Source organism: Thunnus thynnus, chromosome 4 (assembly GCF_963924715.1).
Source record: "Thunnus thynnus chromosome 4, fThuThy2.1, whole genome shotgun sequence".
NCBI lineage: Eukaryota > Metazoa > Chordata > Actinopteri > Scombriformes > Scombridae > Thunnus > Thunnus thynnus.
Window position 1 is genome coordinate 773,056 of NC_089520.1, and position 17,500 is coordinate 790,555.

Sequence of the window (17,500 nt, forward strand, 5' to 3'; positions counted from 1 at the left end):
GAGTACGAGTCAGAGTTGAGTTCAGAGACATCGTGGAAGAACAGTTCGTACACAGACTTGTTTAAAGCTCCGTGTGGAGTTCTGTTCAAATTCAGTTTCGTCTTGTGTTAAACAAACTTGTTGAATGAATTTTACATCCATGTTTACAGCTTACACTCTTCAAATGTGGTTTAATTCAGACCAACATGCTGCTATCCAGCTCAAATAATCCTGTTAACTCACTAATCCAGGTAACTTAGTTCTTTGAAGGCAGTTTGAGGACTGATTAGTTGATCCTGGATGAAGTCGTCTGAGTAACAGTGCGCTCCGAGTTTGAAATAAAGGCAAAATGAGTAGAGACTTGATATATGATTGAAGTGTTGGGAACCTCCCAGCATGCACTGGGGCAATAGATTCATAGACATAAGTCTAATTTTATGTTGCTTCACAAAATATGAGAAGTCAAAGTTCACCAAAGTCAGACTCAACGTGAAGAATCTGAACTGATTCACAATAATGAATCACAGCGGCTCTGTTCAAATTGATTGAATTTGCTGTTTGGAGAGTTGCTGAGACGTTCATGTAGCAGAGACTGTCAGTGAGAATCCAGTGTTGATACTTGAGATAAAAATATAAATATTCAGTTTTTCCGTGCAGTAGAAACTTTATTTTAATTATCCCAGACTAATTAAACTGGTACGTGCTTCTTCTCAGAGACATAAGTTTTTATTTATATAGCACCAAATCATAAAAGTTATCTCAGGGCATTTTTCACATAGAGCAGGTCAACACTGTACTCTTTAATTTGATCTGAACATACAGACATGAAACATATTTTTAAGTTGTCTGTGCATCATGTTACGCTGCTAACAGCTGATTCACACTTTAACTGGAGACTATTTGACTAAATGTAAATGAGACGTCCTGTTTACATTCTTCAGAGCATTATGGGAACTGTAGTTCAAAAACCTGAGAACATGATTATCCCCAAAATCTAAAGACAGACAAGGAACAAAAAATAATAACAGGAGGGACAAAATCCATAAATATGAACTTTTTTCAATATTTTATGACATCGCTGGTGCTCAGCATCTCTTTCATAAACACATCAGCAGACAAACAGACAAAAAACATAGTGATCACAGTTTGAAATTGAAATAACTGCTGAAGCCTCATATCAGCTTCACATCAGCTGTTAAATGACTGTGTGGACACACTGTGGGTTTTGGCCTCCATCACTTCCATTGAAAGCACATTTAAAGGATCTTTTAATATCCAGTATGAACAGGAGGAATGATTACAGACACCTGACTGCTGGTTTAACACACTGGGAACACTGGGAACCCGTCCTTTAAGAAACAAGTCGGAGAGGTTTCAGGAAACGAAGTTGAAAATGTCGCTGCCTGATGAAGTCGTCAGTTTGGACACGCTGATCCTGTCGTCCTTGAGGGTGAACCTGCAGAGCTTGACGGACCGGAGGAAGCCATTTCCTGCTCCTCTCCGCAGAAACCTGATCCCGTAGACTCCACCACCACAGAGCTGAACCGGCCAGAGAAAAGATTTATTATTGATGAGGAACAAAGAGAGGGAGGAGGAGAGAAGAGAGTGGTTTTGTAAATCACTTTTCTGCTTCATCATGCTTCAAGGACCAGTTTATCAAACCAGTACAATAACTTGTACAACAATATTATTAAAGCTATAGTGCAGAACTTTTACATATAAACGAACGTCCGTTACATTCAAGCCCTTGCCGAACGAGTTCACACAATGCTGATGAAGTCTATCACCACCAGATAAATCTCTCTGTATTTCACAGTACACGGAGTTTTTAATCTCATGTTGGGTTTGACATTCCTGCTCCAGCGAGATGAATGAATACTGAGCACCAGAGACGTCCACCAGCTGAGCCAGTTAAGTTCCAGTTAGCTCTCTGCTAACTTCAATGTGGGTAAAATAATTTAATCATCCATGCAGTGATTGACTGCCAATATAAAGATTCATATTAATTCAGTAATTATAGGCTATCAACATAGCAGTATTATTAAATATTGAATGTATTGATTTATTCTGTCAATGTAGCAATATTTATCGATTGATTCATAAACAAATGTAGCCTATACCTCATTGATTCTTAGAAAAGAGTCAAAACAAGTGCTATGGTGGAAAAGCAGTTCATACACAAAGTAAATCACAGCAAAATCTTTATATTTACATAATGTCCATGTTTATAAAAAGCAATAAAGCAGCATATGGTCATTTTTGGAATATCATTGGCTATTTGAAGCATCAGTCATTGGCAGAATCTGTTCCTATTGGCTCGGTCTTTACACGAAAGAAAAGGGGAAGGCACCTCCTTCCAGCGCGGACTCTCGTTGGGTAAAGCAGACTGTGGACAGGACATGGAAGCTCCTATTGGGTCAAGTGAGGTGTCAATCGAAAGGTCAGAGTGCAGCTACCATTTTGATACCAAGATGTAGCTAATGTTTACATGCTAATGTGAGTTATGCAATACCATTACCAGGTGTCCCGTAAATTCTCACATTTTCTGTAAATACTACGTGTAAGATACCGAGTGTGCGAGAGAAGACAGTCAGAGTCACCGCTGAGTCACGATGCTTTATTGGCACTTAGCCTACAGCTAACTGTGCTAACATTGATGCTGTATGGCACTTAGCCTACAGCTAACTATGCTAGCATTGATGCTTTATTGGCACTTAGCCTACAGCTAACTGTGCTAACATTGATGCTTTATTGGCACTTAGCCTATGGCTAATTCTGCTAACATTGATGCTTTATTGGCACTTAGCCTACAGCTAACTGTGCTCGCATTGATGCTTTATTGGCACTTAGCCTACAGCTAACTGTGCTAGAATTGATGCTTTATTGGCACTTAGCCTACAGCTAACTGTGCTAACATTGATGCTTTATTGGCACTTAGCCTACAGCTAACTGTGCTAGCATTGATGCTTTATTGGCACTTAGCCTACAGATAACTGTGCTAGAATTGATGCTTTATTGGCACTTAGCCTACAGCTAACTGTGCTAGCATTGATGCTTTATTGGCACTTACCCTACAGATAACTGTGCTAGAATTGATGCTTTATTGGCACTTAGCCTACAGCTAACTGTGCTAGCATTGATGCTTTATTGGCGCTTAACCTACAACTAACTCTGCTAGCATTGATACTTTATTAGCACTTAGCCTACAGCTAACTCTGCTAACATTGATGCAGTACAATAACTTTGGAGGAACACTGAGGCTAACCATGGAAACCTACAGAAGTTGTATAGAGCACAACTCACAACAATACATTACACTGTTTTTTAACATTTCATTGATATAGCTACCATTAAAACAACTAAACATGAAATGCCTTATTTAATTACTTTAAACTAAACAAGTCACAGTCATGTTGTCACCACTATGTAGGCTTCTTGAAAGCAACCGTGGGCATGTCTCGCATCCTCTACGGTTTTTAGTGCAGACTAAAAAATCCCCAACATGTTATTTCCTGTCCTGAGAACAGAGCCTGCACCTGAACCGTCCCCTCAGAGGAGACCTCCAGCCAGACCCTCTCGTGTGAGGAGAGGAAAAGAAAGAGAGTAATGGAAAGAGAATAACAGCCTGAGGTCCACTTCCACAAACCCACTAATGGGTGCCTTGCAGAGAGGAAATGCTCTCTGCTCCCTGCTCGTACTTGAAAAAGGAAATGACATTCTCTCTAATGTAAGCATTTGTCACATGAGTGGAAAGTCCAATCACTCTGAGTAAGAAGCAGTTAATGGTTTTGAGTTTGCAGTCATTTTATTCTTGAATAGAGACCAGTGAATCTGAATTAAACTCTATTTTCCTTCATTTTGTTTTTGCATTGATTTGGCTGTGTGGTTTAGGACTGACACTAACAATTACTTTCATTATTGATTAAAAAGGACACATACTCTGCACATTTCGAGGTGTATATTTATATTCTGGGGCTCTACTGGAATATCTTTGTATGATTTCCAGTTAAAAACTCTTTATTTATCTTCTACTGGTCCTTTATGCAGCCCCTCAGTTCAGCCTCTGTCTGAAACAGGCCGTTTTAGCTCCTGTCTCTTTAAGGCCCCGCCTCCTGATGAGCCCACTCTGTTCTGATTGGTCAGCTTTCAGGAAGCTTCCTCCGGCTCCGGAGGCTACGTAAACAAACTATAGTAGCAGGATTTCACTTCTCAGATCCATCCGTACATGTTGGAGCTGAATCACATCTGCATTAGTGTTTAACAGGACAGATGTTTATGCGATGCACATGTGATGAGCCGACATATTACTAGAACAAAAGTCATAATAATACAAGAAGAAAAAGTTGTAAAAATATTACTTGAAAAAATAGAAACATTTTAAGAAGAAAAGTTGTAACATTACATGAAAAATTTGGCAAATTACCAGAAAAATTACAATATTATGAGAAAAAGTCAAAATATTACGAGAAAACATCAGAGTAATACGAGAAAAAAGTCGCCTGACGTTTGACTTGCAGGCTTGACTTGTTTTCTACATACGTTCACCTCAAGTCTCTGAACTTCGGCCATGTTTAACATCTGACATCAGAACAGGAAATAAATAACAGAAATGATTTTTACCCTTTAAGGTGTTGATTGAAGATGATGTCCTCAAACGTCTTGTTTTGTCTGATCAACAGTCCAACATCTAAACATATTCAGTTTATATAAAACACAGAAAAGCTCCAAATCAACACATTTGAGAAACTGCAACCAGCAATAAAAGTTGAGATAAATGTTTATAGAGAGACGGAGCGAACCGGCCGTCCCTCTCCTCATCTGACTGTTAAACATTTATCAGTGGAACTAAAAGAGTTCCTCCATTTTTCATGACAATCCATCGACCTTTTATCATGCGAGGGAAGAAGAGACGGAGAGTCTGTATTAGTGTGTGATTGAAGGGAACATGTCAGGAAAGTAAAAACTCTTGTATATTTGAATTTGCAGACATTCCTAAAAGAAGACTTTCAGGAAGAATACTAGAATACATTTTAAACAATATATTTGGGAAATTAGTTCAGCTTTTCTTTCATTGGTCTTTGTGTTCTTGGAGTTTACTTTCATGATGTCAGACATTTACATCTGACTAAACAGTAAATGGACTACTTGTATTACGCTTTTATAGTCTTCCAAACACTCAAACTGTTTTCACACACATTCACACACTGATGTCACAGCCATCAGGAGCAATCAGGGTTCAGTATCTTGTCCAAAGACACTTCACTATGTGGACTGGAGGAACCAGGATTAGTGGATGACCTGCTCTACCTCCTGGACCACAGCTGTTTAGCCTGCGAGCCTCCGGGACTTATGAGTAACGACATTTGTTAAAGGCTGTTAAAACATAAATATTGAACCAACAAAGACATTTCAGAAAATTCGCGTCCTTTTCTAAACATATGAAGCGAGTCACATAACATACTGTATTTCATGTATGTACTGGATTTTTACTGATTATTAGAGTCACACATGTTAACCAGAGAATGAAGAAACAACGTTTAAGCTTCCTCAGTGTCACAAAAAAGTTTTTATGCTTGCCTGAGGTTGTTTTTGCCTTTTTGAAAAAGATTTAATGTGCTGAATGTGAAACACTCACATGACTGATCAGCTGTTTCTGCCGTCAACATCTCCCTGGATATCTTCATAACACGTGAAACACATATGACGTAGTCTATACCACTGACTTCTGATGAAACTATGCTTTGCGTAGCCTCGTTTATTCGCTCCAAGCCAGTTGATTTTCACACAGGGTGTAATTTAACTAATCTAGCTGGTTCTTCAGGTGCAGTGGAAACACAAACAGGAATGAGGTTAGTTCCTTTGGTTCTGTAGTTCCTGGAACTTTTTGTTAGTTATGAAAGAGATGTGATGTTTGGTAGTGAACAGTTGTTTTGTCGGATCAACAGTCCAAAATCCAAAGATAATCAGTTTACTGTCATGTGTGACACAGAAAAGCTTCAGATCATCACATTTAAGAAGCTGGAACCAGCAAATTTATGGCTTTTTTCCTTAAAAAGATCACTAACATGATGATTTGAGTATTAAACTAGTCCATCCATGAATCGACTAGTTGTGCAGCTCTACATGTGTTAATGGAAAGAGGAGTCTGGCTGTGTGGACGGGAGCTGGTCCTGTACGTGTCCCTGCAGATGCCACCCTCAGCTGTTGTTAAATCATTAGGCTGTTTGAAAAGCTGTCCGGCTGGTCTGGTGCTGCCGTCTGATGGCTCTCCTTCTCTCAATGTTTCCATAAACCCAGCCGACACTTTTCTTGTTTGCTTACGTTTGCCAAGACAACAGTTTGAGATGTCCGGGCAACCGGATCCACAGAGCCAGGAGAGAGCCGGGCTCTAAAGCTGCGAGGGTTCTGCTCTAAACAGAGGAAGAGAGGGGATTATATGTGTTTGTACGTGTTGTAAAACAAGCAGCAGTCAGCTGGTGTCTGATGATTTTCAGTGTGTCGACCTTTCTGATAAATGTGTTGATCTTTGCAGCTGAGAGCGACTCGGGTTCAGACTGCATCAATTAACATCAATACTTATTAACCCTCATCCTTTAAATTCAGTTTGAAATGTTGCTCACAGTGTTTGACCTACACTGGGATTCAATTTAAGACTAAAATGAATATATTTTGTGCATAAAGATAAAATTGTTAGTACAGCTTGTAGAACACTACGCCGGGTAAAAACACATCTTTTTATTACATGTTAAAACGTTCAGAGGAGTCTGGTGTTGCAGTGTGTACGAGGAGAATGAAGCTTTAACAAAATCTTATATCTAAGAGACTTTTTACACTGAAAGGCTGCAGATGGTTTCTCTCTGCTGATTCAGCTGCTGGAAGATGCACAGAGAGCCTCTTATCACTGTAACTTCTATATTTTTGACAATTTTTTCATATTTAGTATTGGATTGACAAAAATACTAAATATGAATTTCAAATGTCTAAATAGCAGAATTCACTGCAGGGCTGTTGTCATTAAACTGGATGCATGATGCCTGTCACACCTCGTCCTCTCACACAGCAGGGGCATTTGGCCTTTTCCCTAAATGTGCTGTCAGGTCTGAATATCGCTGTAATGTACAGTAACAGTCTCCCGTCAGTGAACTGATAGATGGAGACGGAGACGTGCATGTGTCGGCTGTTGTGTGTGATGGTTCACAGTCAGAAAGCCATTAGTGAAGCGTCAGCTCTGATTTTCACCTCCTGTTCAGAGTAGCGTTCAGGTTTCATCACCTCCACATCTCAACATGACACCAGAGAACAGGTTTAAACGTCTTCAGTCACCTCCTGATACTCCACTGTTAACTACATCCTTTATGTCTCTTCTTCTCAGACGTGTAACATGTTGAGTCCTAAACTAGAACTTTACATTCCTGCTACTTTAAACATGTTGTACCTTTAGTCCAAAAACTGAAAACAGATTTGTGTAGTTTAGCTGCATGAAGCTGATAAATACATACAGTAAGAAGGGTTTCAGTGGTGGAAAGTATATTTACTCAAGTACTGTATAATGTTGAGGTACTTGTACTTTACTTGAGTATTTCCATGTGATGCTACTTTCTACATTTCAGAGGGAAATATTGTACTTTCTACTCCACTACATTTATTTGACAGCTTTAGTTACTTTTCAGATGAAGATTTGACACAATGGATAATATAACAAGCTTTTAAAATACAACACATTGTTAAAGATGAAACCAGTGGTTTCCAACCTTTTTGTCTTTTGACGTCTTACAAAAAGCAGTGTGTAGTCGGGGTCACATTTCACATGTCTATGAGTTGTTAACAGCTCCACCAAATAGTGATTTTTCCCTCTAAACTTCTCACATGCTTTCATTTCAATAAATGTTCAAATGATCCAATATTTCAGCAAAAATCAAAGATTAGAGAAAAAGTCCAAAAACTGAAAACAGATTTGTGTATCAGAACTTTGTTTTTTCTTCTTTCCTCTCCCATTAATCATCTCACCACCCCTCAGATTTATCTGCTGACCCTTTGGAGGGGCCCGACCCCTAGGTTGGGAACCACTGGACTAAACTAGCTAACTGTATATAAAGTAGTGTAAACTAGCTCCACCTCCAGCAGCTACAACAGTAACATGCTGCTCTAACACTGATGCTTCACTATTAATAATCTAATGATGTCATATATAATAATATATCAGTCAGAGGGACCAAACCACTACTTTTACTGCAATACTTTAACTACATCAAGCTCATAATACTTATGTACTTTTACTGCAATACTTTAACTACATCAAGCTCATAATACTTATGTACTTTGCAGAAATTTTACTTACAGTTGAGTATTTTTACATTGTTGTATTTGTACTTTTACTCAAGTAAAGGATCTGTGTACTTCTTCCACCGCTGTAGGGTTTTAAATGCGCACCATGTCAGACACTAGAAGATGGTTTTTAATCCCATTTACATTTATATGCTGCGGTGGTGGACGACAGTCCTTCCAAAGCTATCAGTCCTGAGATCCTGAGTCACTACTCTGCTAAAACAATCTCATTTTCTCCTTATCTCCACAACCAGGAGAGGAAGTGAGCCCTGACTCTGCAGATCCACATGACCTTTCATTATCACACTGTACCGCAGTGTGTGTGTGTGTGTGTGTGTGTGGGTCTGTCATAGGCTACATTTGGGGACAAATCTCAGACCCGTTGATCAGCGACAGCTTGTATAATTGGGGACAAAAGCTGTGGCCCCAATTGGGAAAAAGCTGATTTTTAGGTTAGTGGTTACGGATAGGTTAAGTCTCCAGGAAATTAATGCAAGTCTGTGTAATGTCCCCAAAAGTGAGTGTGTGTGTGTGTGTGTGTGTGAGTTTCATGTTTTCTATGAAAGTCAAGAAGGATTAGTTTTAAGAAACGGAGTTCAATCTGAAACTGGACTGTCTGGAATATGAAGGAATATGGGAAAAACACTTCATTCATGATCTTGCTGTGAGTCAGGTGTTCAGATTGATTCCTCTCTCATGTCTGTACAATAAATATGAAGCTACAGCGACTAGCCAGTTAGCATAGATTAGCATAAAGAACAGCCAGCCTTTCTCTGCCGCAAGGTAAAATTGTGAATTGTTGTTTTAACACTTTGGTTTTTTCATGGATCAAACAAACGAGATGTAACAAGGTTCTGCAGGTGGACTCTTACCTGTAGATGGAGGCAGGCTAGCTGTTTCACCTTAGAGATTGTCCCTGTCATAAACGTCTTAATGGGAACATGTTTATTAGAGATAGACTGGAACATTGAGTGAAAATATTCCCGTACCAGTTCAACATCCTGAATCAGAGTTACTCTGCTAAGATCCCTGTAATACAAATCATGTAGGAAAGCCTGCTCTGCAAAGCTTTTAAAATATCTTTTAATAATGATATCAGTTTTATCTTGTGGACTTTTATATTCCTGACACAAGCAGTTGCACAGTGATCACTAACATCACTGCAAAATATGCCAGTTGAGGTGTATTTATGTGAGCGAGGTAGATTTATTTTGTGCTTTTGGTGCATTAATGAGTTCCTCAAGGTTTAAGGAGTTACACAGGTCTTTAAAACAGTCTGTTGTCCATGACCTAGTCCCAGTTTAGATCACCCATAAGGACGAATTCAGAATCCTTTAATTCGTGTGAAATATCTGAAATAGATTTGAAAGCATCCTTTGAGGCAGACGGGCGTCTATAGCAGATACACCCACTTTGATGGCCAGGACCTCAAACTGTTTAGCTTTAGTAATTAACAGAGTTACAGAGCTAATTAACTTGGATTTGACATACATGGCAACCCCACCTCCTTTACCTGCCTGATCAGTTCTATAGACTGTGTAACCAGCAATGAAAATTAAGTCATCAGTGACTAATTTGTTGAACCAAGTTTCGGATTGAACCATTATGTGTGAGCGTTGGTTGTATTTGCTCAGATCTCGATCATAACCATTTTAGGAACAAGACTTCTAACATTTAAGTGTATAAGGCCTGTTCTATTTTTAATCGAGTGGGTAAACATTGCACAGAGGTGGTCGGCCCGGCGTTGGGCTGAACATTTCCAGATAACATCACTAAAAGCATAACCATATACTGCAATTTCAGTTTGACAGGAAATGATTTACGAGGACCGCCGTCGCCTACAAACTGCCAGAAAGAGTCCTCCGAGATGATAAAATAGTCCTCTAACAGCATTAGACTCTGAAGATAGAGGATCTTGTTGACTTGAACTTGAAAATGGGAAATCTCCAGTTGATGAAGTGGACTGATTGATGATAAGACTAAACAGTCCTCGTCTGGAGTGTAACAAGGTGAATTCACTCTCCCTGTTGTGCCCATTTAGTTCATTTAATCCAAAGTTACACTGAATAAGCGTCAGGAATATAAAGAAATACATGATGCCAACTTAAATGCTGTTGTGTTGAGAACAAACCAGGTGGAGGTGGTCAGATCTGTAGACCAGGAGGAACACAGTCAGTCCACCTCAGCCAGGGTCCTGATATTCGCAGTCAGCGTGCTACGAGGCAGCAGGAGGGGGGTCTTTAATTCAGGGTGGAAATAAAGCAGGTAATCCACTGTGAGTCTACCACTGAACCACTTAGAGGATCTGTAGAGTGCTGCTCTGGTCCCCCTTTTGGTGCTGTGCTCCAGCAGGTGGATTCCAGGTGAGTCTGGGCCTCAAAAAGTCCAGATTTAGAGTTCTGTGGCAATAAAACAACATCTAATAAAAATGTATCATCTAGAGATCCCAGACGGAAGGGAAGATGTTCTTGGAAAGAACAAATGACATAAAATATCACACATACAAACATAAAAACTGACAGTTCAGGTCCTGACCATGGAAGAGCTGGATACTGGACTAAAAATGGTGCCCATTCAGTCCTATATGAACTGCTCACCTGGCGCATACACCAAAAAAAGTTTCTAGCTTCCGGGTTTGCTTCCGCGTTGTGCGGCCCACTGAATATGCGCCGTAGTGTTTCCCCCGCTGGCCCCGCCCCCACGAGTTGCCGCTCGGCCCATAGACTTTACATTGTGATGATGTCACAGATTTTTAAATCGCTTTTCTCGGCTTGAGGAAAGTTTGACAAACATAAAACCTCCATGAATCAAAAGTTCATAACAGAAAGAGTCATAATTGACGTCGTTTGCAGTTCGAGGCGTCCTGTCAACAGTTCTACAGGCGTCTCTTCTACGATGGTGGTCTATGGGGGGAAAAATCCTCTTTGGGCCGCAGGAGGATTTTTCGCTGCAATACCGCGAGTGGCCACTGGGAAAAATTAGCTGTAAGGCTGAGCGGCGGCGCCCTATCCAGCTCTTATTATACATCCATGGTACTGACACACAGACAACGGACTGACTCGGCTGCCATCTTGGACTGTTTGGTTACTGAACATAGAAACTCAGGACTCTCCTGGATAATGTAATGAGAAGTTATATAAGTGACAGAAAATATTGTAAAATCAGTTTTCTCAACAGTGTAATGAGACATGACAGGATTTCAAGGTTGGTGATTGGCTGTTTCTTGCTGAAATGCACCATGGGAGTCGTAGTTAACTTCTCCCCTTCAGTTCTTTTTAAATCAAAGAACCAGATATTTTCTAACACAGCTGATCAGAGACTGTGAGTCGCTGACATTGGACACCTGAAATATCTCCTCACAACTCTACAGGTAGAAGGATGATTTTTATTTAAACATAAGAAAAAAGAAGAAAGAAAAAGGCAGAGTTTGAGGGATTAAGTCAGCCATTTAAACACGCTTTCATATTCAGGATTACAGGAATGAAGTTCTCTCTTATCTTCCCTCCACACATCACTGATCGAGCATCCTGCGACCTTTCCACCAAACATCTGTTCCTTTCTGCAATGATGGCAGACTGCTGTAGACAGGTCACCTCGCAGATGGAAGGTTTTAAAACGCTAAAAATGACAACAGAAACAGCTGCTGGACTCTCATATGGTTTGACCATTTAATAATTATTATTGGCTGTTACTAGACTAACTGGTTCAGTTGGGATCATTTGTAGATTTTCTGTTTTATGTCATCGTTAACTGAATATATTTGAGTTTTGGACTGTTGGTCAGACAAAACCAGACATCTAAAAATGTCATTAATGGCATTTTTTAAAAACTTAATATCTACTAAACTGGTGTATTTTGTATTTTGAAATGACAGACGAACAGATAATGCAGCTGTTAGTCTCATCCCTCCGTCTGTTGTTCTGCTTCATTAGTTTGTAACTTATTCTCTCTTTTAATCCTCCTCGTCTTATCTTTATAATTCTCTGTCATCTGTCCCTGCCTGCGTTTTTTCTTCTTCTTCTTCACCCCGTGCTGTTGATGTTTGCCCTTCTCTTCTTCGTAAAGCCGCTGTGCTTCTTTATTTTTGGCATCCTTCATCTCACCCGAGACCAGACACATTTTCCTTTTTCATGCCTGCACCGATCACATGACCCCCCCCCCCCACCCCGTCGTCCTCCCGTGGACCCTCCGACTCTCTGAGCGTCTGCCATCATGACGCCGTTTTTTTTTTTTGGCACAAACACACACACATTAATACCGACCTCCTCTCGAGTCTCTGCTGTTCCGTCTCTGCGCCGCATCAGACAGATTTTGTTGTGATATTTATTTTATTCCTGAACTCAGCTGACTGCTCTGCTACACATTTATACATCTGACTGTGATGAGAACGTCGCTGCACATTCAAAGTGTTTAAATATGTTGGCGAGTGAGAAACGTGAGCCTCAAAAATTCAACTCCTTTGAGTCATAACTCACAGACATGAAACACATATTTTTAGAGACGGTGTGACTTACATCATCATCATCATCATCATCATCATCTGTGATGTGCATCCTGAATAATCCTCCTTAAATCCAGACTACAGAACCTACTGAAGTCTTCTTCAGTTAATAAACAGCTAACAGGAGAGATGAAGGAGAGTCACAGATTGGATTTGATTTTTGGAAACAAAGCTCACACTGTCTCTGACAGCAGATAATTTCTTCATCAATAGTCAAACCGCTGCGAGACACTAAACGATTAGCCGCTCCGCCTGAAGCTGTCAGCTGAAAGCCTCGAGTGTCGATGTGAAACGAGGGAGTTAAAGAAAAAGCTGAAGGCTGAAATAAAAAGGACAGACGGCAGCGAACGAGGTGTCAAAGGTGCAGCTGCTGAGAGCCACCGAGACTCAAATGAACAATCAACACAGAGGGAAAGTGGGAGGAAGAAGAGGAAGAGCATTGATTTCTTTCTGTATGCAGGGGGATTAGTGGAGGTGAGGTGAGAGGTGAGAGGAAAACAGAGAAAAGAAATGAGAATTGATGAAGGAATGAAAGTGGAGAAGGTCGAAGGCAGAGGTGGCAAAGGCTACGCTAACGACATGACAGGAAGACGAAGAAACACTGAAGAACCGCAGCAGACCGTCCCACTCAGATCAAAGAAATGGAACATTAGTTTTTTTATTTCTCAGTCCTTTTGTGCTTTAATGACAACAAACGATTATTATTCGCTGAGCTCGTTCAGTCTGAAGTCTAATAAAACATTTTTCAATAACAGCAAAGTGTAAAACTTGAGAAATAAAACATTTAACAAACTTTTTAAAAAAGATGATAAATAAATGAAAACAAGACAAAACATGAACTGAAGTATATTAACACATTAAAAAAGAACATTTCAAAATAAATGAATACCTAAATAAACTGTAATCTGCAGTTTCTATAAATCCTATAATGACTAACGAATACATATTGGAGTTTAATTAGTGCCAAATAACATAATAACTGAAGGAAAATGATTAGAATATTATCAGAAAATTAGTAGGAAATTACAGGACCGTAAAATGAAGTGAATCCTAAATGTTATTATATTTTTCACATTCTTCATTAAAACATGATCATTTCACATTTGCATCACAAATGCTTTCAGCTTTTTGTACTTTCTGGTGTAACGGTGCTCTGCAGCAGCCTGACAGCTCGCGTACAGCGGGGGGGTGAAGACACAGAGGGGGAGACAAAATGAAGAGGAAGAGGAAGAAGAAGAGGAGGAGGAGGAGGAGGAGGAGGACCCAGGTGTTGATTGGTTGGAGGCAACATGCTGTGAAGGGAAAGACAGAGAGGGTTGGATCCAAAGTTAGAAAAAAGACGAGTGGAGAGGAAGAGGAGAAGAAGAAGGGGGGGGGGGGGGGGGGGCACAGCAGGGTGGAGGAGAGAGAAGTGACGAAAGGTTTCAAAGTTAAAAACGTATGACGGCATGAAAAGTGAACGTGTGAAGAGTGGGTGTGATGGTGGCGCTGACATGTGTTTCCCCTCTGACACCCCTGGTGTGTTAACACAGATGTCCCATGATGCACTGGGGCTGGAGATGCTGACAGGAAAGTCAGTTATGATGTTGCTCTACGAGGGCAAAGATCCTGAAACTTACATGTGACTAATGTTTCAATACCAGCAGGTTTGTTTACAGGTTTGTTTACAGGTTTGTTTACAGGTTTGTTTACAGGTTCGTCATACGTGGCGTCCCGCAAGGCTCTATTTTAGAGCCTCTTTTATTTCTTATAAATGATCCACCAGCTGATGTGAAATGTAAGCTGTGTTGTCAGCTGATGATTCTGCATTACTGCTATCTGAGAATAAGAGGAGTTAAATATCGCGCTCCTCGGTAATTGAACTCCTGCTTCCTGACAGCATTTTATTTTGAAAGGATCTGGTCTGTAATAGATAAAGTCAGAACTCGTCCTCCTTCTCGGAGAAACGACTCGAATCTGAACACATGAAACACATGTTGATATAATTCACTGTGAATTACACTTCCTGAGGATCATTATCACTGATGTCCATCACCAATAAACCTCCACGTTTCCTTCAGTATGACAGTAAACATCATGTTACACTGCAGACAGGAAGCTGCAAACAGCTGATTCACAGGACTTTAATGGAGACTGTTTGACTAAATGTGAACAAATCAGGTGTAAAAACGAGTCTGAAAGAACAGCAGCTCCGACCTACAACAGACCATCTGATCAGCTTTGATGAGTCTTTTATTTGTTTGTGTCATATAGGTTCAAACAGGCCGATTCGTCGCTGTCAGCGTGTTTCCGTCTGTCAGATCAACAAAAACATTTTCACACAAAAGTCAAATTTCACTCTGAGCAGATAAAATGCGGCAGAAGGAAAAAAAAGTCAGAGATCCACTTTAAAATGCAAGAACGTCACTCCGGACGGGATTTAAATGACGAAGTTGACAGCGAGTTGACTGAGAAACAGTCTGTAATGATCCTCTAACGATGAGCCTGATTACAATCATCTCTCCACAGACGCTGAGACAGTCTGAACGCAGCCGTACAGATGAATTTGTGTCTGTGATGTGTTTCCTTTGGACAGAGCCATGCTAAGCTAAGTGAAGCTAACCAGCTGCTGGCTGTAGCTTCATACTTTAGAATATTGGTAGAGACGTACCAGTTAATAAACCAAAGAAGAAGAAAGGTTTGTGTTGTGACAGAAACGGAGGAAAAAGCTGACTGAGCTGTAAAGAGAAGAAACGTCTCTTTATTATTTTCCATTTCATGAAACTGTCCAACATTCCCTCCTCGCCAGGCAACAAACAAACAAACAAAACAACAAAAACAGATTCAGTCATATACAGTGAGCCACAAATATGTCTTTAAAGTCTGTTAGACAATATTTTTTATAACAAAACATCCACCTCTGTTTTTCAAATATGAGATAAATATGTGACCAAAACTCTTAGAAAGTTTGTCCCCAGTTTGACGACAGAGAAAGAAAATAAAAAATTTGATAAAGAAATAAATTAAAGTTTCATCTTTAATGGTGATAACGTCTCCATCAGGAACTCACACGAACTCTCAGCTGGTTGAAGAAGCTCCGTCAGTGTCGTCTGTCGATCCAAACTAATGTAACGTGAGGGTTCGGTAGGTGGTAATTTGACACTCTTCATGAGAGAAAATAGCAGGATGGAGACAGGTGACTTTTTAAGCAGCACTTTACTCTAGCTCCCGGCATCAGAGACATAACAACAACACTTCCTCGTCTTTTTGGCACATGTGACTAAACCATCCAATCATAGGCTAGACTGAGGCAGATCCAACTGTAATGAGGTAAAACCACAGAAGCAGATTCAATACTGTTTCAACCTTCACAGGATGCTGATGCAAATATTTGAACCTGTAAATATATAAATAATACAGCATCGATATATAAATAATTAACTGTGTAAACATTGTAAATACATATTTTGTGAGTTAACTTGAATGTATAAATTAACTCCACTTTTAAACCTTACACTAACATCAGAACAGCTGTGACCTGAGATGTCCAACAGTTCACAATAACCTGTTTTCTTCTTCTTCTTCTTCTTCTTTCTGCTTGCAGCCAACCAGTGAAGAAGACCTCTGCCCCATCTGCTACGCTCACTCCATCTCCGCCATTTTCAAGCCTTGTTCCCACAAGTCCTGCAAGTGAGTCAGCGCACACACACACACACACACACACACACACACACACGTGTTTCATCTCCACCGTCCTCCTGCCTCCTGACTGGGAACATGGAGGAAACGTTTGTTTGAGTTCATTCCAGCTGCTCGCGGCTGCTGCAGCTGTCAGACCTTTGATCTCTCAGTTGCACAAACTCTGTTTGTCTGAGTCAAATCCAGTCAGAAAGTCTTTTTTTTTTCAAGTATGATCAAAAGTATTTTTCTTTCATGCAGTAACTTGATCATTAGAAGACATTTTCAGGAAGGAAATTGTCAAGCAAGAACTGGTTACAGTGAGTTTATTGAAGGCTGTGAGATGTTTGCTGCACATACAACATAAAACACATTTCTCCTCCACGCTGGGATCTTATATTACAATCATTCAAACATTATTTAAATCCATTTATTATCCATCCTGGGTGGATAATAGTGTTTTCACTCCCCTCCTCCACAGGTCAGAGGTCAGAGGTCAGAGGCTTTAGAGACGTTTTGTTTATGTCTCCAGGACAGTGGTGCAGGTGTGATGATGGTTGGACTGATGAAGGTCACTCATGGAGAGGTTTCTGTATCTGTTATTATATAGTAGTATAGTATTCAGCCTTCAGCTCTACTCAGGATGATATTTCCATAATTGATTGGTTGTGTTAACAATCAATACTTCATTATAACATGATGTAACACAAAGTGCACGTTTCTCTATAAGAACAGTGTTTTTAAATCCCGGCGTTGCCCATAATCACCATGACAACCGAGTAAGTTTGGTATTTTAGCAATAAATCAAATATAATTTAAATTTTAATAAAATAATTCTTTTACTTTAATTTGTGGAGTTTTGACCCACTTCTGTTGGTCTGATCAGACAAGTTCAAAAAATTAAATATTGTAAATAATTCTATTATTTTGTGTTTAATGTCACTTCTTCATGTTGTTACTGCTCAGCGTTCAGACTCCACTGAGACACCATCAGACTTTAAACAAAGTCTACAGGTTCTCTCTCCATGTCTCTGATGC

At 40.0% G+C, this 17,500-nt stretch overlaps 1 protein-coding gene across 3 annotated transcripts in view; it reads left to right on the top strand.

The window, feature by feature from the left end:
• LOC137180858 (E3 ubiquitin-protein ligase RNF123) overlaps nucleotides 1–17,500 on the top strand; it is a 152,243-nt gene that overhangs the window by 128,057 nt on the left and 6,686 nt on the right. For all 3 annotated transcript variants that reach the window (XR_010928065.1, XM_067586125.1, XM_067586126.1), the window contains one exon: nucleotides 16,389–16,474. Coding sequence is in view for 2 of the 3 variants with exons in the window: in XM_067586125.1 (XP_067442226.1) it covers nucleotides 16,389–16,474 (86 nt within the window). In the remaining variant the exon portion in view is untranslated. The remainder of the gene's footprint in view (nucleotides 1–16,388; nucleotides 16,475–17,500) is intronic.